This window comes from Ylistrum balloti, unplaced genomic scaffold (genome assembly GCF_031769215.1).
Source record: "Ylistrum balloti isolate Yb309-2 unplaced genomic scaffold, AGI_CSIRO_Ybal_v1 Utg369988, whole genome shotgun sequence".
NCBI classification, from domain to species: domain Eukaryota; kingdom Metazoa; phylum Mollusca; class Bivalvia; order Pectinida; family Pectinidae; genus Ylistrum; species Ylistrum balloti.
Genome location: NW_026782072.1, coordinates 528,066 through 553,152, shown reverse-complemented (window position 1 = coordinate 553,152; position 25,087 = coordinate 528,066). Strand labels below are relative to the sequence as shown.

The window sequence follows — 25,087 nt, the reverse complement described above, 5'->3', positions numbered from 1 at the left end:
AATTAAAGGAATACGAAGCAAAAGTTCAGCAAATGTATAAGAATTTCTCTGTGGATGATTTGTGTCTGAACGAGCTTGCTTTTTACTCTTTAAATACTCAATGATCCCTAAAATGGAATAAGCTGTGAGAACTACCCCTGTGGGACTGTTGGGTAATAGTTACATTGACTACCTATTTGCGTTGTATTTGGTTTTTGGTATAAAAATAAGCCTCCACATGGCTGCTACACAATGGACACCTTTTGTATACGAGGGGCACGACTGCTAGTCCGATTAGCATTAGAGAAGTTTGGAGTCTGATTAGGAGTGCCCCCCTGCACAGGGGTACCAGGATTAACTGGGGTTCCAGGTGTACCCGGGTTGGATGATTTGGAAATTTGATTGGGCGTATGACTGGGCGTTTGATGTGGTGATGTCACTATTGTTGTACGCCCATCATTTTGGTCCATTGTTAAGAGACGGTCTGTTGTATTACACGAGGATGCTGCAGCTACATAACGTACTTCCACATGGTCGTTTGCTGGGGGTTTACGATCTGGTCGAAATTTACGACGATGGTAGAGTCCACAAATGACTAGAATGATGCAGAAAAAAGATGAAATAGAGGCTCCAATGGCAATGTGGAGAATTTCAAATTTGCCGACAGCAGGACCTGTGAAGACAAAAATAAGATGTTAAACTAATTACCAAGCGTATCTGTGACAGCTAATGTCTGATGGTTACATAAACCTGTCACTGCAATTACATCATATAAATTAGTAAGTTATCACATGACGTCATGACGCCACCCTTTATTCACTGCTGAAGTGTTAATGTCAGCACTTACTACTGCCAATTAGGACTAGTGTTTAACAGACAGGGTCAGTCTCTGGCCACACCAGTATGCTTCATCTCCAGACCAGAATTCATCAAATTATTAGAATTCTACACACAATTCCTTTCTATGGCAAATGAAGCCTGGCATCAATCAAAAGGTATACTTACATACCATTAATACTGAGACAAAATCACACTATATAGTAACAACCTAAACATCATCGTTGATATATTTACAATATGCAGTTACTGAAGCATTGCTAGGAGATGATATCAAATTAATGAATCGGTAAGTTTCTACATATATGTATTTTCCTTATCATTTCCAGTGAAAATACAATTAGGAATGAAGTACAGAGCTGCAAGAAAATATTTGTATATCAACGAGATCTATATATATATATTAGCGGTAACATGTTTTAAGTTTGTACTGATAACTAAATCTACATTGTAAGTAAGTCTAATTATGAATCTATGGAATCTGAACCTAATCAACATTATGCTCAAAAGTTCAGTAATTCTGTAAGTATGAGTAAGTAATTCTGGAGTGTTAAGTCAGTAATTCTGTATACATAAGTAAGTAATTCTGTATATATATATGTTAGTAATTCTGTATATATATATGTTAGTAATTCTGTATATATATGTCAGTAATTCTGTATATATATATGTTAGTAATTCTGTATATATATATGTTAGTAATTCTGTATATATATATATGTTAGTAATTCTGTATATATATATGTTAGTAATTCTGTATATATATGTAAGTAATTCTGTATATATATATGTTAGTAATTCTGTATATATATGTAAGTAATTCTGTATATATATGTTAGTAATTCTGTATATATATGTAAGTAATTCTGTATATATATGTTAGTAATTCTGTGTTAAGTCAGTATATATATGTTAGTAATGCTGTATACATATGTTAGTAATTCTGTATATATATGTCAGTAATTCTGTATATATATGTTAGTAATTCTGAACTGTTAAGTCAGTAATTCTGTATATATATATATGTCAGTAATTCTGTATATATATGTTAGTAATTCTGTATACATATATTAGTAATTCTGTATACATATGTTAGTAATTCTGTATATATATGTTAGTAATTCTGAACTGTTAAGTCAGTAAGTCTGTGTATATGTGTTAGTAATTCTGAACTGTTAAGTCAGTAATTCTGTATACATATGTTAGTAATTCTGTATACATATGTTAGTAAGTCTGTGTATATGTGTTAGTAATTCTGAACTGTTAAGTCAGTAATTCTGTATACATATGTTAGTAATTCTGTATACATATGTTAGTAATTCTGTATACATATGTTAGTAAATCTGTATATATATGTTAGTAATTCTGTATACATATGTTAGTAATTCTGTATACATATGTTAGTAATTCTGTATATATATGTTAGTAATTCTGAACTGTTAAGTCAGTAAGTCTGTGTATATGTGTTAGTAATTCTGAACTGTTAAGTCAGTAAGTCTGTGTATATGTGTTAGTAATTCTGAACTGTTAAGTCAGTAAGTCTGTGTATATGTGTTAGTAATTCTGAACTGTTAAGTCAGTAAGTCTGTGTATATGTGTTAGTAATTCTGAACTATATAAGTCTGTGTATATGTGTTAGTAATTCTGAACTGTTAAGTCAGTAAGTCTGTGTATATGTGTTAGTAATTCTGAACTGTTAAGTCAGTAATTCTGTATACATACGTTAGTAATTCTGTATACATATGTTAGTAATTCTGTATACATATGTTAGTAATTCTGTATACATATGTTAGTAATTCTGTATACATATATTAGTAATTCTGTATACATATGTTAGTAATTCTGTATATATATGTTAGTAATTCTGAACTGTTAAGTCAGTAAGTCTGTGTATATGTGTTAGTAATTCTGAACTGTTAAGTCAGTAAGTCTGTGTATATGTGTTAGTAATTCTGAACTGTTAAGTCAGTAAGTCTGTGTATATATGTTAGTAATTCTGAACTGTTAAGTCAGTAAGTCTGTGTATATGTGTTAGTAATTCTGAACTGTTAAGTCAGTAAGTCTGTCTATATGTGTTAGTAATTCTGAACTGTTAAGTCAGTAAGTCTGTGTATATGTGTTAGTAATTCTGAACTGTTAAGTCAGTAAGTCTGTGTATATGTGTTAGTAATTCTGAACTGTTAAGTCAGTAAGTCTATGTATATGTGTTAGTAATTCTGAACTGTTAAGTCAGTAAGTCTGTGTATATGTGTTAGTAATTCTGAACTGTTAAGTCAGTAAGTCTATGTATATGTGTTAGTAATTCTGAACTGTTAAGTCAGTAAGTCTGTGTATATGTGTTAGTAATTCTGAACTATAGTCAGTAAGTCTGTGTATATGTGTTAGTAATTCTGAACTGTTAAGTCAGTAAGTCTGTGTATATGTGTTAGTAATTCTGAACTGTTAAGTCAGTAAGTCTGTGTATATGTGTTAGTAATTCTGAACTGTTAAGTCAGTAAGTCTGTGTATATGTGTTAGTAATTCTGAACTATCGAGTCAGTAAGTCTGTGTATATGTGTTAGTAATTCTGAACTGTTAAGTCAGTAAGTCTGTGTATATGTGTTAGTAATTCTGAACTGTTAAGTCAGTAAGTCTATGTATATGTGTTAGTAATTCTGAACTATCGAGTCAGTAAGTCTGTATACATATGTTAGTAATTCTGAACTATCGAGTCAGTATCATTCAAATTAGAAATTCAACCTATTGTTACTACTGTAAAATCTTACTTTCATTGGTCTCAAGTTTCATATTTTCCAAAAATACACATTTTTGTCTCCATTTGGATTTCTGGTTAAATCTTGTTTCTATGGCTATTTTTATCTGTTTGTTATTTTGTGGACATGATAATTTTGTGGAATCTGAGTACTCACGAATGCAATGAAAATAAATCCCCACAAAAAAAGATGATTTACAGTATGGATTAATTCTGTAACTATTCTAGTTAAGTACTAATTTAGATGTTAGTAAACACCTGCAATAAGTTAGAGATTAATAGAGCACTTGCTTACTTAACATTCAGATTTGATAACTGGAAAAATGACGTAAGTTACACATGAAAGTCGTATATTAAAACAAAAATCTTTCCGAAATAATTTCTTAGACATAGTCACAGAACATAAATCTCTTTCATTTCAGATTGAAAAAACCGAAATCTCTAACACTACGGATTCACAAATTAGCAGCTTCTTATTAATTGCAAACACAAAACAGAAATCTCCTAAACTACAGATTCACTAACACTGTCAAACTTCTTACTGACATCAAAGAAATTTCTCTTACATTTTATTTTCACAAAATAGTTTACTATAGACATAAAAGGAAATCTCTTTCACTAGAATAGACCATGGACATTTCTTACAACTACCATACAGACACTGGCTATTACAAGCTGGAGGTGACCATACTGACACTGGCTATTACAAGCTGGAGGTGACCATACTGACAATGGCGATTACAAGCTGGAGGTGACCATACTGACACTGGCTATTACAAGCTGGAGGTGACCATACTGACAATGGCTATTACAAGCTGGAGGTGACCATACTGACAATGGCTAACTGTTGACTAACAAATTGAATCTATAATGGTCTTCATTCTAATCGATCCTGTTCTCCCTCTGGACATCTGGCGTGCGAAACTTACATCAGTTAAGGTGGCCATCCATATAATTTACGTTCTCATTTCCGACTGATTGCAGTTACAAGTTATTTTTTATTTCAAGGTCGAATGAATTTGTCCCCAAGAAAACAGTAATCTGGATCTGATTTAAATGACGAAGATATTTGTTGCATCTCTGGTTTAGCCTTCAGCAGATGCAAATCCATAACGTGCCTTGTTTTGAAAAAAAAAGCTTCTGGTCATACCTATAACCTTGACCTATGGTGACCCGACCTTTGGTGACCCAGGTTGCTTTACATATTAAAATGTTATTGTGTCACAACAAGATTGTGACTTTGCAGTAGATGGTAGATATGGAGATGTCTATATTACTAACATCTCGTGAGGTAGACCATGATATAAGCAGATAATTCAGTAGAATCTGACTTGATTTCCCAGGTACAGTATCAATGTTAATCAATCAGACTGTCAGAGGCCGACCAGCGTGACCTTTAATGTAACAAACATCTGTACCAAGGTACCACCAGGGACAACATCACAAGTAATCAGATTCAGGTGTACATCTCCTGTGAAATTGTCTTTTCTTTTAAATAATATGATCTGAAGTGCCAAAAAGAATATAATTTGATTTCCAACAGGCCTGGATGATCACTGGAATGGCAGATCTTCTCCATTTGTTACATGTTTCTCGTACTTGTAATTATGATGAGGAAGTGAAAGATGAAAATAATTGTACGAGTAAAACAACACTTCAGCAGTCAATGACAAATTACTATCTGCCCCTAAGTAAATGGTGCATTATTACTTCTGGTCATGAATAAATCACAAACTGTCATGAAAAAAAAATTTGTATAATTAATTGTTTAACTATTCTATACCACTGGAATGGTATTTAATGTTAGTTTTTCAGTACTATACATAAAATGGTATACATCAGACAGGAGTGGTATATAAGTGTTAGTCTCTCAGTATGATACATAAAATGGTATACACCAGACTGGAGTGGTATATAAGTGTTAGTCTCTCAGTACGATACATAAAATGGTATACATCAGACTGGAGTGGTATATAAGTGTTAGTCTCTCAGTACGATACATAAAATGGTATACATCAGACTGGAGTGGTATATAAGTGTTAGTCTCTCAGTACGATACATAAAATGGTATACATCAGGCTGGAGTGGTATATAAGTGTTAGTCTCTCAGTTCTATACATAAAATGGTATACATCAGGCTGGAGTGGTATATAAGTGTTAGTCTCTCAGTTCTATACATAAAATGGTATACACCAGACTGGAGTGGTATATAAGTGTTAGTCTCTCAGTACGATACATAAAATGGTATACATCAGACTGGAGTGGTATATAAGTGTTAGTCTCTCAGTACGATACATAAAATGGTATACATCAGGCTGGAGTGGTATATAAGTGTTAGTCTCTCAGTTCTATACATAAAATGGTATACATCAGGCTGGAGTGGTATATAAGTGTTAGTCTCTCAGTTCTATACATAAAATGGTATACACCAGACTGGAGTGGTATATAAGTGTTAGTCTCTCAGTACGATACATAAAATGGTATACATCAGACTGGAGTGGTATATAAGTGTTAGTCTCTCAGTTCTATACATAAAATGGTATACACCAGACAGGAGTGGTATATAAGTGTTAGTCTCTCAGTACGATACATAAAATGGTATACATCAGGCTGGAGTGGTATATAAGTGTTAGTCTCTCAGTTCTATACATAAAATGGTATACACCAGACTGGAGTGGTATATATACCAAAGGTTAGCTTGTTATCTGGTAGTAGAACTACTGGAGAGACAGAGAACAGACATAGGATGGACAGTGGACAGACTGTCCACACAGACATCAGACAGACTACCTACCGGATGATGCCTGTTCCTCAGTCTCTGGGATACCTGGTAATACCAATACACCTTTACCTGTGTGTTATGTATGAGAATCCTCAACAGCTACACAGAATTACAAAGTCTTCCAAACAAGTGCCTAACCTTTATAAATGTCTTAATCAGTGCTCAATTACATTTGACATTGTTACTAAAATATATTGTTCTCTCATTTCTCGTGGGATCCACGTACCATTTCCAATTTTCCTCATGTTATCATAGTAATCAATAGATGTTGATGAAGTAAGCTGTCTGTGTAATACATATTACCTGTAGCTTTTCCTGTCAAGACTGTTTTTCCCACAAGGACCAGTTCAACATCTACACATTACATATGCTATCAGCGTTGCTATCCCTCCCTCTCAGGGGCTACGCAAATGTCTGCATTTTTTATTTCAAGTCAATAACTCTGTCCCTGGGGACTAGACCAATGTCTGTCTAACAATGTCCCCTCAAATAGCGGACTGTCTTATGTAACGTGATAAAGGATAAGTATACTTCTGGTTCCTGTAGATTTCTGGTACTCTAAACAGTTGTGCAGTAACTCTTTCAAAAGTCATTAAAACAAAATTGATTAACCCATTGAATATAGATTGTACTAAACTGTGAGTCAGGATAATTATCTCTGGCATGTTCTAAAGAGCTGAAAACTATGATACCTCAGAATAAGATTAAAATGCTGAAAAAGTGGGCAATAACTTCTAAAACATCCTTTTACACTCAAAATTAGTTCACCCCATCATTAAGAAAGTTGTACAAAGAGCTACTGCATCGTAGAATTTGCAATTATTTTCCCACTCATCATAGTCACTCCATTAGTTCTATGTAAAAACCATAGAATCTTTAGTGAAAATTCAGCTAATCACAGACTGCTTAATATCAAACCAAGGTCTATACTATATACCTGTCATGAATTATATGTATGTTTCTAACTGTTTATCAAAAATTCACCACATCATATAAAACTGGTTTTAGAGATGTTCTGCTACAAGATAGAAAAAAGCCTTTAACGGCTACGTTTATGTTTCATAGTATTTATTAAATCATTTCTTGTTTGTAATTTCATAAATCTAATTAATAAACAAAAAATATGATCAGGAAACATCAACTTAATTTGTCTTGATCATAACTGAATTTATGAAACCTAAACATACATTAGGTTTGATTAAAGAATGATATTGGAAAATTGGACAAGACTGTTTCCTGTAGAACTGTAAATGATTTATGTGAAATATGATTATAGTGAACATGTGAAGATTCTGCCAGCGCCTGGTGAGATATGAGAAATGCTGGAGATTAAGAACTGGACAGGCAGTATGATCGCTCCATCAATTCAATTACACAGGCTAATGTCAAAACATTCTACAGTTGTACTGCTTCCTTGTAAACCAGACTTCCAATGCAGCAGAAATTTTAAATATACATGCACAATTTTTTAAAAACTTACTTTTTAATCTGTATTACAGAGTATATGGTTAAATGGAAAGCATACAGACTAATTCCCTTGTCAAACAAGATTTCTAAATCTTTTCAGAATGGATCACTAGAATGTAGCGATGAAATCTCATCTCTTCATTATGAGAATAAATTGTGTCTCAGAACTGGAAAATTGTAGATATACAAATATTTTTTATATTCTCATTTTCTGCACATCTTGTTTCCAGCATCCTGTCTTGTTCCATGTCAATATCTGTTCACTCCAAAAGATATTTTGTCTATCAATCAAAATGTTATCATAATATCCTGCCTAAACATCATAGCCAATCTTGATCTATCAACATCAGTACCTGTCTCTATCTCAACATCAGAACCTGTCTCTATCTGAGCATCAGTACCTGTCACTATCTCAGCATCAGTACCTGTCTCTTTCTCAACATCAGTACCTGTCTCTATCTCAACATAAGTTCCTGTCTCTATCTCAACATCAGTACCTGTCTCTATCTCAACATCAGAACCTGTCTATATCTGAGCATCAGTACCTGTCACTATCTCAACATCAGTACCTGTCTCTATCTCAACATCAGCACCTGTCTCTATCTCAACATCATAACCTGTCTCTATCTGAGCATCAGTACCTGTCACTATCTCAGCATCAGTACCTGTCTCTTTCTCAACATCAGTACCTGTCTCTATTTCAGCATCAGTACCTGTCTCTATCTGAGCATCAGTACCTGTCACTATCTCAGCATCAGTACCTGTCTCTATCTCAACATCAGCACCTGTCTCTATCTCAACATCAGTACCTGTTTCTATCTCAACATAAGTACCTGTCTCTATCTCAGCATCAGTACCTGTCTCTTTCTCAACATCAGTACATGTCTCTATCTCAACATAAGTTCCTGTCTCTATCTCAACATCAGTACCTGTCTCTATCTCAACATCAGTACCTGTCTCTATCTCAACATCAGAACCTGTCTCTATCTGAGCATCAGTACCTGTCACTATCTCAGCATCAGTACCTGTCCCTATCTCAGCATCAGTACCTGTCTCTTTCTCAACATCAGTACCTGTCCCTATCTCAGCATCAGCACCTGTCTCTATCTGAGCATCAGAACCTGTCTCTATCTCAGCATCATTACCTGTCTATCTCAGAATCAGTACCTGTCTCTATCTCAGCATCAGTAACTGTCTCTATCTCAGCATCAGTACCCGTCTCTTTCTCAACATCAGTACCTGTCTCTATTTCAGCATCAGTACCTGTCTCTATTTCAACATCAGTACCTATCTCTATCTCAACATCAGTTCCTGTCTCTATCTAAGCATCAGTACCTGTTCCTATCACAGCATCAGTACCTGTTCCTATCACAGCATCAGTACCTGTCCCTATCTCAACATCACAACTGTCTTTATTTCAACATCAGCACCTGTCTCTATCTCAACATCAGTACCTTTCTCTATCTCAATATCAGTACCTGTCTCCATCTAAACATCAGTACATGTCTCTATTTCATCATCAGTACCTGTCTCTATCTCAGCATCAGTACCTGTCTCTATCTCAGCATCAGTACCTGTCTCTATCTCAACATCAGTACCTGTCTCTATCTCAATATCAGTACCTGTCTCTATCTCAGCATCAGCACCTGTCTCTATCTGAGCATCAGAACCTGTCTCTATCTCAGCATCATTACCTGTCTATCTCAGCATCAGTACCTGTCTCTATCTCAGCATCAGTAACTGTCTCTATCTCAGCATCAGTACCCGTCTCTTTCTCAACATTAGTACCTGTCTCTATTTCAGCATCAGTACCTGTCTCTATTTCAACATCAGTACCTGTCTCTATCTCAACATCAGTTCCTGTCTCTATCTAAGCATCAGTACCTGTTCCTATCACAGCATCAGTACCTGTTCCTATCACAGCATCAGTACCTGTCCCTATCTCAACATCACAACTGTCTTTATTTCAACATCAGTACCTGTCTCTATCTCAACATCAGTACCTGTCTCTATCTCAATATCAGTACCTGTCTCCATCTAAACATCAGTACATGTCTCTATTTCATCATCAATACCTGTCTCTATCTCAGCATCAGTACCTGTCTCTATCTCAACATCAGAACATCTCTCTATCTGAGCATCAGTACATGTCTCTATTTCATCATCAGTACCTGTCTCTATCTGAGCATCAGTACCTGTCCCTATCTCAACATCAGTACCTGTCTCTATCTCAACATCAGTACTTGTCTCTATCTGAGCATCAGTACCTGTCTCCATCTAAACATCAGTACATGTCTCTATCTCAACATCAGTACCTGTCTCCATCTAAACATCTGTACATGTCTCGATTTCATCATCAGTACCTGTCTCTATCTGAGCATCAATATCTGTCTATCTCAGCATCAGTACCTGTCTCTATCTCAGCATCAGTACCTGTCTCTTTCTCAACATCAGTACATGTCTCTATCTCAACATAAGTTCCTGTCTCTATCTCAACATCAGTACCTGTTTCTATCTCAACATAAGTACCTGTCTCTATCTCAACATCAATACCTGTCTCTATCTCAACATCAGTACATGTCTCCATCTAAACATCTGTACATGTCTCGATTTCATCATCAGTACCTGTCTCTATCTGAGCATCAGTATCTGTCTATCTCAGCATCAGTACCTGTCTCTATCTCAGCATCAGTACCTGCCTCTTTCTCAACATCAGTACCCGTCTCTATCTCAACATAAGTTCCTGTCTCTATCTCAACATCAGTACCTGTTTCTATCTCAACATAAGTACCTGTCTCTATCTCAACATCAATACCTGTCTCTATCTCAACATCAGTACCTGTCTCAATCTCATCATCAGTATCTGTATCTATCTCAGCATCAGTACTTGTTCCTATCTCAGCATCAGTACCTGTCTCTATCTCAACATCACAACTGTCTCTATCTCAGCATCAGTACCTGTCTCTATCTCAACATCTTTACCTGTGACAAAGTCTCTATCTTATATTTTTCATAACTCAAAATATTCCTTAAAATCAATATTCAATCAACATCTTGTCTGACCCTTAAAGTTCATATCCTCTCTATGACCATTTATCTCAATGTCAGTATCCTGTCAGTCTCAAAGTTCATATCCTGTCTATTTCAATATCCTGCCTATCTCAAAGTTAATATCCCTATTGTGTGTCTCTCTCAGAGTCAATTATATTTCTGAAGATTGGTTGCTTTCCATAGTTTGCTGCTATGTAGTAACACCGAAAAAATATTTGATGAAATTACGCTGTTATTAGAAAAACCCTTCCATATCAGAGATAAAACACTGTTATTTTTAAAGTTCAATATTTTCCCCACACCTGGTTGTTATCTCATATACATTGTTATTTAACATTTACAAAATGTGTACTTCTCTTGTACCCATTACACCACACACTTTATACCTCAAATGTACTGTTATCTTATTTTCTATACAATATGAATGAAGTTGTAGAAAAAGAATTTGTGTATGAATGTCTCCACTGAGACTTCATCTTAATTACCGGGATTTATGACTGTCCCATCCATTTATATTTACCATGTACACCGATATTTTCACAGAAGCAAATGTAACTTAACTTCACCATGGAAACATGTTTAGATTAAGTAAGAACACTTTAAATAGAAAATCTAATCTTAACACTGATAACAATAAAACCAACTATATCATAAACAACATATACTTACATCCTGTTGTCTCATCCGAATTGTCTCCACCACCACAGTTTTTCATTTTATTACACTTCATGTCAGCTCCGATACAGAATCTAGATCTGCTGCATAAAAACCCGTAACAGGTTCCTGGGGAAAGAAGAAATTTTCTTCCTTCACATATATTTACATATAACAGAGTACATTTACTGCATCATCAGAGACAAGAGAAAGTGAAAAGTGTTGTGCTTTCAAGGTTTCCTAGATGGATAAATGGACAGATGGACAGGTAAACAAACAAACAGTTATCTGATTCATCCACAATTCAATTTGTTTGAGTAAGTGTTGATAAAAAACCATGCAGACCTGATAGCTATTTTGGTATGGAATATTTGTAGCGAGATTAATTAAAACCAATCTATAAATACAAGCGAGCCCTAACAAGAAAAAGTTAACAGACAGGCAAACAGACAGATAGACAAACAATGTAGGTTATAACCATAATACATCCAGTCATTGATAGGCATATAAAAAAGGAAAGGGACAAAAAAGGAACACAATATGATGAGACCAGAAGAGAAAAAGACAAAGAACTATATAGAAGGACCCAGAATAAACAAAATATAAATTATAGAACATTAGAGAACAACAAGAAATGCAAGAGGGATCTTGGCACCCACCATTGTTTGATCTTTATTTGCTCTTTTAAAGTTGGATCTTTTCCCTTCTTTTCTCTTCTTTGGTTTTGCTCGTAATGATAAGACAATTGAACATTCCTTTGTAGTACTAGCAATAATATCTTAACCTGCCACATCCCAAATGGCCACCTGGAAGCCATTTTGTTTCTTCTGATCGTCCCAAAATCAAATGAGCACAAGGAGAGACCAAAGGGAACATACATATGAAATTTGACAGACATCCATTCAGTACTTCTTAAGAAATAGCAATAGCAATCTTTACAAGGCAAAATCCAAGATGGTTGCTGGTCGGCCATTGTTTTTTTATCAGTCCTAAACTCAAACAGGCACAACTAGGGACCTAAAGGAACCTATGCATGAAATTTGAGAAAGATCTATAGACTAGTTCTCAAGAATAAGAACACTGCACATCGTTTTAGTATGCTCAATGTATAAACCAAGCTTTGTTATCCTAGGTTAATTCCAATCGAAGATATGCTATGGACACAAAATTTTAACAAAGGTCAGTAACTCTCTAAATTAGGAGTCCCTCAACTTGGTACATTGCAAATCCCCTTAGTATGACCAATATATGCACAAAGTTTCATGGTCCTTGCTAAACTTAAGGCAAAGTTAAGCTCTGGATATGAGGATGGACAGACAAGGCAGTTACCATATGATGCCAAGAAAATGTTCAGATAGCATAAGAAAACAGAAAATATTTATATTACATAAATGTCCTAACTTCAATGCATACGAGTACGATTGTTTGATAAATTTGTAGAAGTTAATAATGTGATTTTTGATCCTTTGACGTATGACCACCTTAATAATATGATACGTAGAACTTGATGTCATGATACTATTGGGTATATATGAATATGACTTTGATTCAGAATGGGACAAGATGGAACAAGGATGGGTAACACTACCCTTCAAAATAAAATGACTGGGGCAAACAAACGACAAGACATAACCCAGAAAAAAGGAGAAGGAAATGAACACAAAGGTAAGAGCAGAAGAATTGAATACTCACCACCTGCTTCAGAGTGGATCTCTGTCCAACTAATTTCAAATCCCTTCCCCCCTAAAGATTTACCAGATGTTAGGAATCTGAAATACACAAGATTGATCATCAGTACATGCAAATTTTACGGAGGAACAACTGAAAGAGAGTTTATAAAGAATTTTATTAAAGAAACATCTTGACTTCTACAATACAGTTGTTAAGTACATAATAAGCTCAAATGCCGGTATACATTTATGTGTGAAAATTTCAACAGAATTTAGGTATTTAATTAGAAAATGTGGTTTTGTAATCTTAATTGATTTGATAGAAAAGGTATATCTCTATCCAAGAGACCTCCGGTATTGAAATCTGCCTTTGTGTTAATTTTTATGTAAACTTAGTCTGTACCATCAGACTACTATCCACAATGGACAAATCTTAAAGATGTTACAGAGGCAGTCTCTGGTTTTAGGACAACTCAGTGAGACAGACTTGGTTGGTTTGTAATGTTTAGTGTTGATTCATCACTTAACTCTAATTCCATGGTGTCATCTTCAGATACAAATGTAGTTTCAGCATTTAGCGTCCCGCAGAGTTCTAATGGTGGAGAGCTGGAGCCATTATGTAACTTCATCACTGCATCCTGACAGCCTATACCAGCTCCAACCCCTAAACAAGGAGAACAAAAACAAGCTTTATTTCTTGACTTTACGATTACAATAATGCTAATCAGTTAAAATCATCTATTGTCTTTATCCTATAATAATGGCAGGTGGCCAACAACTTTCTATATATGCTGACAGGGGGCAGGCTTATAACAGGACATTGTATTATATTTTTATTGAACTGCAATACATAAAAGTATGAAAATATTTGTTATGTAATTGGGGGCACTCACTCGTAAGCTCATTTACTCGCTCATTTTTGGCTTTTAAATTCCGGAGGAATTTCATCCCCCAATTTTAAAATCTCCTTTTTATTTTTAGCTTGTTTCATACATGTCATTCAAAAAATTTTAATATATTAGATGTGTGTAAATTGGGGTCAAACTTCTTAACAGGGTCCTTTCATGAGTCAAGTCACTGCTCTGTAACGTTTCAGAGTTCAGAATCTTCTCATTGGTTACCTTGGAGTCAAGTTTGTCCTTGTATTATACTAGCTGCTCTGTGAGTCAGTGTCAGAGTCAAGTCACTTCTCTAGAACCGTCAGAGTCTCTTAGAGTCAAGTACTTCTCTATACTCTTACAGAGTCTAGTCCTATCATTCCTGGCTTCTCTGGCATCAGCGAGTCAAGTTGCTTCTCTGTTCATCAGAGTCAAGTGATTTCTCCTGTTCCGGAGTCAAGCACAGTTCACTTTACTTCGCTTCTCTGATTCACAGAGTCAAGCTTGTCGCAAGTAAGTTTTCAATAGTTTGCTTATGAGTGAGTAGCCCCCGTTACGCCAAAGAGATAGTTACGCCCAAGAGATTGTTTTGGCTACAGAAGACTTCTCAACATTATTAATAAACAGCTTTATTAGTAGTCAAGTCTTGCATTGTTTTTTGTATAAAATCATCATATGATCAGCAATAAATGGCTGGGCTAAGTCTTGAAATCTTAAATAGTTATGAAGTTATCTTAATGATAACTTCACAGTGACTTCAAAAACTTCAAACAGAGATCACAATGCTTGATATTTAGCTATTCTTTAAAAGTAGCACCTTTTCCCTGCATTTCTATGTTTTTACTCGGATTTTACTTTTTAAATTGAAAATTCCTGTTAAAAAATAGCAATTATTAAATCTATTAACAGTCAAGTCCAAGATGCCTGTCAGCCATTTTGTTCTTCTTATCAGTACCAAAATCAGAGGGCATAACTAGAAACCAAAGGGAACCTGTGTAAATCCAATATGGCCACCAGCCAGCCATTTTAGTTTTTTGATCAGTGCCAAAATGGCACAACTAAGGACCAAGAGAAATATAGATATGAAATTTGAAAAAGGTCCATCAAATACTTCTCAAGCAAAAGTGATAACAGTGACTGTTTACAGATGGATGAACAAAGAGACCATGAACACAGGTGATTTGAACAGCTCAGCTAAAAAAGTACAATGGAATTTTGTTATCTTTAAGTTAGCTGGACCATAGGAAAACCTTCAAATTAAACAGGTTCCTTGAGTTATATGAGTTCGAGATAACATGGTTCCATTGTAGATTTCTCTACAAAAATGCTAGAAATGATAAGCATGAACAACTACTTACAACCAATACCAGATGTCCTGCCCTCTAATCGAAAATCGTAGAAATGTACCATTATCTTGTTGCCTTTCCGTTTGGCACGGATACTCCATTTACAGTAAACTCTGTTTGTATACTTGGCCGGAAACCGGGGACTTTTTAAAATGCCTCCTCCTCCTGAACTAATAATGCTCCGCCCACAGTCTGAAACAACAAGTTAGGATAATGTCAATAAGTAGATGTTAAACCCTGGACATTTCACAAAAATCTTCAATATAAACTTGGAAATTAAAGAAGATTAATTTGAAAAAAAAAATAAATAAATAAAATCCAGTGATGATGGATAAACCTTAGCAGTGAATACTTTAATTATACATACAATTTAAGCTACATACAAATATACAGCACTGATAGCCAGTTATGTACATGTAAATATAATTGAATATTGGTGCAATAAGATGTAAGTCTCATGTGAAATCTTACGTGTGTACATCTGGTTACTCCTCAAATACTCAAAATGAGCTTGGAATTTGGAGTTGCCTTCCGTGTCCTTAGCATGGTAGACAATTTCCATGTTTTGTTGTGCAATAATTGGTGCAGGATATCGCTGACCACAATATCGATTAAGTAATTGTTTGGTATTTCCCACAAAAACAAATATTTCCAAATAATCTGAACATCTGAAAGAAAAAAAATATTTTCCAATGAAAGAAAGCTTTCACAATTAATCATTATGGAATTTTTATCAGTGTAGTTAATTATTTGCTGCCTGATGGAAGCCATTTAATGTGGATATTTGGAGAGCTGATGGAAGCCATTTAAAGTGGATATTGGCGAGCTGATGGTAGCCATTTGAAATGGATATTGGTGAGCTGATGGTAGCCATTTGAAATGGATATTGGTAAGCTGATGGTAGCCATTTGAAATGGATATTGGTAAGCTGATGGTAGATATTTTAAGTGAAGATTGACAAACAGATAATAGCTATTTAACATGAAGATTAGTTAATTGATGGTAGCTATTTAAAATCAATTTTGGCAAATTATTGAGCTATATTTTGTTTGTACACTAAAAATGAAAGAATTTTCACATGTGCTAGTAAAAAACGTAGGTATAATTGTTGGGAAAGTTTATTTATTTAACAATCTACTAATTCAAGAGAATTGCGACGATCATTACAGAACAAAAATACATTTGTTGGTGTTACTATGGAAAAGATATAAATTTGGGTGGATAATCATGATCAAGTTTTGAATATCTTTGTTCTGAAGGACATATGAACTCTTGCACAAGTAATCTTTATGAATGTCAAACAAAAGTACAAGGTCAAACAGTGTAGGTTGTAGGACAATAAAAGTGAATTAAGGTAGCTGGTTATGTGGTTAAATACTTACGATGTTTCGTAACTTCCTAAAGAAAATGTGTCGAATGATATGAGAAGTTTTTCCGTACTCTCAGGACGGAATACATAGGTACACTTTTGGCACATGGGGCTGCTCCAGGAATGTCTAGGAGAATTAAATGCCCCAGATTTTTTTTTTTTACTGTAATACAGAAATATACATTGGTTTGGATCTGGCTGGTCACCGGGAATACCACAATCTGTAGAGAAAAAAATAGACCAAATAAAAAACCAGGTAAAACAACAAATCTTCTGTCTCAACAAAACCTAAATCTGAGTACCATATCTATACTACACATCTTGTCTTATCCAGGGCCAGTATCCTAAATCTGAGTACCATATCTGTACTACACATCTTGTCTTATCCAGGGCCAGTATCCTAAATCTGAGTACCATATCTGTACTACACATCTTGTCTTATCCAGGGCCAGTATCCTAAATCTGAGTACCATATCTGTACTACACATCTTGTCTTATCCAGGGCCAGTGTACCTAAATCTGAGTACCATATCTGTACTACACATCTTGTCTTATCCAGGGCCAGTATCCTAAATCTGAGTACCATATCTGTACTACACATCTTGTCTTATCCAGGGCCAGTGTACCTAAATCTGAGTACCATATCTATACTACACATCTTGTCTTATCCAGGGCCAGTATCCTAAATCTGAGTACCATATCTGTACTACACATCTTGTCTTATCCAGGGCCAGTATCTGTCTTATCCAGGGCCAGTGTACCTAAATCTGAGTACCATATCTATACTACACATCTTGTCTTATCCAGGGCCAGTGTACCTAAATCTGAGTACCATATCTATACTACACATCTTGTCTTATCCAGGGCCAGTATCCTAAATCTGAGTACCATATCTGTACTACACATCTTGTGGACTGTCTTATCCAGGGCCACTGTACTTAAATCTGAGTACCATATCTATACTACACATCTTGTGGACTGTCTTATCCAGGGCCAGTGTACCTAAATCTGAGTACCATATCTATACTACACATCTTGTCCTATCCAGGGCCAGTGTACTTAAATCTGAGTACCATATCTATACTACACATCTTGTGGACAGTCTTATCAAGGGCCAGTGTACTTAAATCTGAGTACCATATCTGTACTACACATCTTGTGGACAGTCTTATCCAGGGCCAGTGTACTTAAATCTGAGTACCATATCTGTACTACACATCTTGTGGACAGTCTTATCAAGGGCCAGTGTACTTAAATCTGAGTATCATATCTGTACTACACATCTTGTCTTATCCAGGGCCAGTGTACTTAAATCTGAGTACCATATCTGTACTACACATCTTGTCTTATCCAGGGCCAGTGTACACATCATCCAGGGCCTTAGTGTACTTAAATCTGAGTATCATACACAACTACACATCATGCGGACTGTCTTATCCAGGGCCAGTGTACCTAAATCTGAGTACCATATCTGTACTACACATCTTGTGGACAGTCTTATCCAGGGCCAGTGTACTTAAATCTGAGTAACATACACAACTACACATCTTGTGGTCGGTCTTATCCAGGGCCAGTGTACTTAAATCTGAGTACCATATCTATACTACACATCTTGTGGACAGTCTTATCAAGGGCCAGTGTACCTAAATCTGAGTAACATACACGACTACACATCTTGTGGACTGTCTTATCCAGGGCCAGTGTACTTAAATCTGAGTACCATATCTATACTACACATCTTGTGGACAGTCTTATCCAGGGCCAGTGTACTTAAATCTGAGTATCACACATGTACTACACATCTTGTGGACCAGTGTATCTAAATCTGAAAATGAATGCTAGTTCAATATGTATACAAACTTGAGTGTATTTTGGCGATGTAGGGTGGAAGATGCCTGCACATCTTGCTTGATACACCCATACTATTGCAATAACAAATTTGGACCAATTTACCAGTGACCACAGATAGACACCTTACCACAATATACCAAGACATACAAAGACATCTGAACCTACAGCAGTTTACCAGTAAACACAGAGACACAAACCTACAGCAATTTACCAGTAAACACAGAGACACAAACCTAAAGCAATTTACCAGTAAACACAGAGACACAAACCTACAGCAATTTACCAGTAAACACAGAGACACAAACCTACAGCAATTTACCAGCAAACACAGAGATACAAACCTACAGCAATTTACCAGCAAACACAGAGATACAACCTACAGCAATTTACCAGTAAACACAGAGACACAAACCTACAGCAATTTACCAGCAAACACAGAGATACAACCTACAGCAATTTACCAGCAAACACAGAGACACAAACCTACAGCAATTTACCAGTAAACGCAGAGACACAACCTACAGCAATTTACCAGCAAACACAGAGATACAACCTACAGCAATTTACCAGCAAACAAAGAGACACAAACCTACAGCAATTTACCAGTAAACACAGAGACACAACCTACAGCAATTTACCAGCAAACACAGAGATACAACCTACAGCAATTTACCAGTAAACACAGAGACACAACCTACAGCAATTTACCAGTACCAGAGACACAACCTACAGCAATTTACCAGCAAACACAGAGACACAAACCTACAGCAATTTACCAGCAAACACAGAGATACAAACCTACAGCAATTTACCAGCAAACACAGAGACACAATACTACCAACAAGCACAGTGACACAATTCTACAAACAAGCACAGTGACATAAACTGACCAACAAGCGCAATGACACAAACATTTCAATAAGCACCCTGACACAAACCTAATGAACGCACGGACACACTACTACCAACAAGCACAGTGACACAAACCTATCAATTAACAGAGACACATTTCAACAAGCACCATGACACAATCCTACCAATGAGTGCAGTGACTCTATTCTACTAAAGAGCACAGAGACACAAACATTTCAACAAGCACCATGACACAATCCTACCAATGAGTTCAGTGACACAAATCTTCCAATGAGTACAACTTTACAAACCCACTAACAAGCACAGTGACACAAACCTTTCAATGAATACAAAACACAATCCTATTGAGGAGCACAGAAACAGAGCTTTTGAACAATCCATCTGAGTGACAATTGTGATATAAAACATAATGAATTTGAAAATGAGCAGAGATGTCATTAAGACCACATTATTAATTTATGGAAGACCACAAAGACATGGACTAGGAAGGACTTACTCTCAGTAGGTGCTGTTTACCAGTACACTGCACTAGCTGTGACCTTGAACTCAATATTTGATGTATTAACTGGAAAATGACACCGAATGCTTTGCTGCTAAATGAACAATGACCTTGAATTCACACCATGTTTAGTGTCTTCCCGTACAGAAAACAATGAAACAATCTTTTTTGGCCAGAAATAATTGCTTTAAGTTTCGTGGTTCTTCAAACAGAAAACAATGATGCATTATATTTTTACCCTGAATAATTGTTTAAGTTTAATGTTCTCTAGAAGAGAAAGTGATCATGCCAGCCTTTTTAAAATGTAATAGTTTTATAAATCTATTAATTAAGCTGGTGAGGCTGGGTGCCATATCATTACACAGTTTACCTGCAGTAGGCCCTGTTGTTTCCAACATGTCCCTAATAGTAAAATCTGCATATTTGTATTCTTACAATGACATGTAATTGAGAATTTTCCCAGCTTGTAATAAAGAATGAATAGATCCTCTTCAGCAGTAACTACTGACAAAGATATTCCTACTATCCCTGAGCACGTTCTTTAAGGCTTAGAGTATATCCTTAATAGAGAGGAAGAAACTTAATAGAACTGACACCATTTTTTGTAATGCTACGTCTTAAACATTTTAACCTTTCAGGTAAATAAATATTTTCGTTTTAAATCGACGTCATTAAATGTTCAGAAATTTCATCCAATACCCTTAATTCGGCATGAATGATTGTTTGGGTTGTTCCCAAAAATTGCTGCATATGTATAAGAAACTGTAATAGTCTTAACGTGTCTGGGCTTAAATCAGGAACCTATAAGAAGTTATCATAGAAACAGATATTTATTTCTGATGTCTGGGATCTGAAATACTTCCAGGATTTCAACATGAAATTGCAACTATACAAGATATAATCTGTGCACTGAATATTACTTCTAGCTGTTTACAACTGCAGCTTAATTATTGACATTCATTATGTGATTGTGTATAAGTTTAGAACTAGTGTGAAATATTCCAAAAGCTAAGAAAATTGAACAAGAAATCTGTAGTCACAACAATGCATAGATTTCATTAAAAGCACGCAATATGGAATAAAGAATTTATTAAATAACGTGATTTAGTAGAAATTTAATAAAGGCTTCAGTCAATGGCTGGATAGGGCAGATAGATAGGCAAGAACACTGAAGAAAAAACTGCGTAAAGTTTTAGCTGTGACTTGCTGAGCTTGAACTTACTATCACACAGCAAAAATGTGCTTACAAACTCACTGCCACACTGATAAAATGTGCTGAAAAACTCAGTCACATTGAAAAAAATGTGCTGATGAACTCACTGTCACGCTGCAAAAATGTGCTGAAAAAGTCAGTCATTTTGCAAAAATATGCTGACAAATTCACGGTCATACAGATAAAATGTGTTGAAAAACTCAGTCACATTGCAAAAATGTGCAGACAATTTACTGCCACTCTGATAAAATGTGCTGAAAGACACACTTCCAAGAGTTTCAAAACAAATGTTAACTTGGCCATTGGGAGCAGTAGTAATAGCAACAGTTAGACTGAAACAAAAGTGAAGCAAAAAGAATAAAATGTTGAGATTTGACCTGACATAGAGAGTATGATGTGGCATGACTTTCCCTGTAGGAGACACTTGTCTACAGTAATGGACTAACTGTCACTATAGAATCCACAACATGTAAAATCTACTAGCTACCAAGCTTTCTCACACAACATCAAAACAAAGTTACGCTGAGAGCTTGGGTACACTACAAGATGATGCTAATATACACCCCCACATTGTACAGTCGACATTATCTGGGAGTCAACACAACCACAATCACAATACAAGAGGCCAACATGCCTTAATCACTCACCTTTTTTTAAAAATATATTTTAGATATCATTTAACTTTCATATGATAACTAATGTGGGTCAAGGTCATTTATTTTAACATACTTAACAGAATAAATCTAAGCAAGCTACCAGGTACATGTAAAACAAGCTTAAGCTCTCCTGATTAAGTAAAATTTACACAGAATTTTTGTAAAGGTGTGATCTCGGTGACAATGATACATGGTAACATAAAAATAGCTCGGAGGCCTTAGATCACTACAGGTCAAAGGTCAAACATTATGATTATTCTGTGGATAGGTAATCTTACATGGATTTCCAGTCAGGATGAAATTAGGAAACAACACATTATCATCTTTTCTTCTTTTTTTACCAATAGTGTCTTTCAAAATGAAAAGAAAAACTTGTTCCATAAAATTCTGTGACATAACTATAATGTTTTTACAACCATCCATGAGAATTACACTTAATAAACGATAAGAAATATAAAAAGATGACATTTTACATTACAATACATGACTTCAGGTCTCATCAGCCTTTACAGGTTATTGTAGCTTAATTAACACACATAAAGTATGTGTTCATTTTTATACAAAGGTTTTGGAACATGTGCTTGGTATTTCTAATCTTAAAGGGAAAAGATCTAAATACAACACAGACGGTGAATTGCTCGACGACGGACATTATGCTAAGTCACAACTCACAGGCATCAAAACCATTTTTGTACCAGGTGAGCTAAAAACAAATACTGTATGAGCTGAATTAATAGCTAGAAAGGAAAATACTGACATTTTAAAAATTGAAAAAGATATATGCTGATACCTGCAAATAAAGTAATAGGTTTCTAATAATAACATTTTTAAAAATCTAATCTGATATGTATTGTCTTTGAAATAATCCTGCAAGAAATACATTTAAAATCATGACTCAAGGCATTCTGTAGGTGACCTTGATACGTTTTATAATCAGAAAAAGATAAAACTCACTCTAAAACAGTTCTATAAGAAAGAAAATAAGAAAAGATAGCACAATTCACATCTTATCTGATCTATATCTGAGCTATTTTTATTAATTTTTTATAATTGATTTGACAAGAATGTTATCCATAGAAACCATGAAATAAACATATGCAGCAGCCTGTCTGACATGCAGAAAGATGGTACCTGCCGGGAAAAAAAAGTACAATATGGAATAACTGGAAAAGACGGCTTGGCTTGAAAACAACGTGCATTTGACAGGTCTAGCTGGACACAAGCTAGAAATAATTATAGATAAACCAAGGGAAAAGGAGTAATGCAAACAACACTTCCCTTGTTTGGAGGGCAGATCAGTAGGTTTTGATTGGTCTGAAACAAAAGCAATAAAGAGAGCAGATAATTTACTCTGGCACTACCTAAAAAGTATTGGAAATCAATCAATACAAACAAAAATGTTCAAAATTATCAATCTATACAAATGAGATGAGATGCTGGTGACAGCTAATCACTAGGTACAGCAGGCTTTCACTGGGAAGACTAAGGAGTTGTACACAGTTACATATATAAAAGCAGGTTTAACTATATGCACAGGAAATCATACAAAAAACCATCTGAGACAGATATAGCCAATATATATCTCCACTGTCTTGTCACACCTGGTATATTGATTTGACTAAACTGCCAATTTGTATACATATGCTTCAATAAATCTAACATTTCCAACAGTTTTCCTGCTGATGGAAGCGAAAACATAACAAAAAACTGGAGACATTAAAATTAATTTACAAGAAATGTCAGTTATACCTCATCACCAGGGTCACTATCAGCTGTACCTCATCACCAGGGTCACTGTCAGTTATACCTCACCCCCAGGGAAACTGTCAGTTATACCTCATCACCAGGGAAACTGTCAGTTATACCTCATCACCAGGGAAACTGTCAGTTATACCTCATCCCCAGGGAAACTGTCAGTTATACCTCATCCCCAGGGAAACTGTCAGTTATACCTCATCATCAGAGAAACTGTCAGTTATACCTCATCACCAGGGTCACTGTCAGCTATACCTCATCACCAGGGTCACTGTCATCCCCAGGGAAACTGTCAGTTATACCTCATCCCCAGGGAAACTGTCAGTTATACCTCATCCCCAGGGAAACTGTCAGTTATACCTCATCACCAGGGAAATTGTCAGTTATACCTCATCCCCAGGGAAACTGTCAGGGAAACTGTCAGTTATACCTCATCCAGGGAAACTGTCAGTTATACCTCATCACCAGGGAAACTGTCAGTTATACCTCATCCCCAGGGAAACTGTCAGTTATACCTCATCCCCAGGGAAACTGTCAGTTATACCTCATCACCAGGGAAACTGTCAGTTATACCTCATCATCAGAGAAACTGTCAGTTATACCTCATCCCCAGGGAAACTGTCAGTTATACCTCATCCCCAGGGAAACTGTCAGTTATACCTCATCACCAGGGAAACTGTCAGTTATACCTCATCACCAGGGAAACTGTCAGTTATACATCATCACCAGGGAAACTGTCAGTTATACCTCATCACCAGGGAAACTGTCAGTTATACCTCATCACCAGGGAAACTGTCAGTTATACCTCATCCCCAGAGAAACTGTCAGTTATACCTCACCCCCAGGGATACTGTCAGTTATACCTCACCCCCAGGGATACTGTCAGTTATACCTCATCACCAGGGAAACTGTCAGTTATACCTCACCCCCAGGGAAACTGTCAGTTATACCTCATCACCAGGGAAACTGTCAGTTATACCTCACCCCCAGGGATACTGTCAGTTATACCTCACCCCCAGGGAAACTGTCAGTGGTACCTCATCATCAGGGAAACTGTCAGTTATACCTCATCCCCATGGAAACTGCCAGTTATACTTCATCACCAGGGAAACTGTCAGTTATACCTCATCCCCAGGGAAACTGTCAGTTATACCTCATCCCCAGGGAAACTGTCAGTTATACCTCATCCCCAGGGAAACTGTCAGTTATACCTCATCACCAGGGAAACTGTCAGTTGTACCTCATCATCAGAGAAACTGTCAGTTATACCTCATCCCCAGGGAAACTGTCAGTTATACCTCATCACCAGGGAAACTGTCAGTTATACCTCATCACCAGGGAAACTGTCAGTTATACCTCATCACCAGGGAAACTGTCAGAGGAACAGTCAGGTGTATCACAAAAACTGGAAATGATCAATTTTACTTCAACACCAAGGAAACCATCAATTGTACC

At 36.0% G+C, this 25,087-nt stretch overlaps 1 protein-coding gene across 1 annotated transcript; it reads right to left on the bottom strand.

Annotated features, from left to right (window-relative positions):
* Positions 1–224: 224 nt before the first annotated feature.
* On the bottom strand, positions 225–21,365 carry LOC132547890 (neuropilin-1-like). Its single transcript, XM_060211696.1, has 8 exons — positions 21,329–21,365; positions 16,799–17,006; positions 15,888–16,084; positions 15,429–15,608; positions 13,721–13,856; positions 13,215–13,291; positions 11,538–11,651; positions 225–652 (listed from the first exon to the last, which is right to left on the bottom strand). The coding sequence occupies exons 1-8, from the start codon at positions 21,363–21,365 to the stop codon at positions 225–227; spliced, it is 1,377 nt and encodes a 458-aa protein (XP_060067679.1).
* Positions 21,366–25,087: the final 3,722 nt, after the last annotated feature.

What these genes read in the sequence shown, in the direction of transcription:
- LOC132547890 (XM_060211696.1), bottom strand. Translation starts at nt 21,365, where the DNA reads ATGACTGACTTTTTCAGCACATTTTTGCAGCGTGACA. An exon ending in GATGACACCATGGAATTAGA is followed by an intron (nt 13,292 to 13,720) that starts GTTAAGTGATGA and finishes TGTGTATTTCAG; the next exon opens with ATTCCTAACATCTGGTAAAT. An exon ending in TTCGGATGAGACAACAGGAT is followed by an intron (nt 653 to 11,537) that starts GTAAGTATATGT and finishes TTGTCTTCACAG; the next exon opens with GTCCTGCTGTCGGCAAATTT.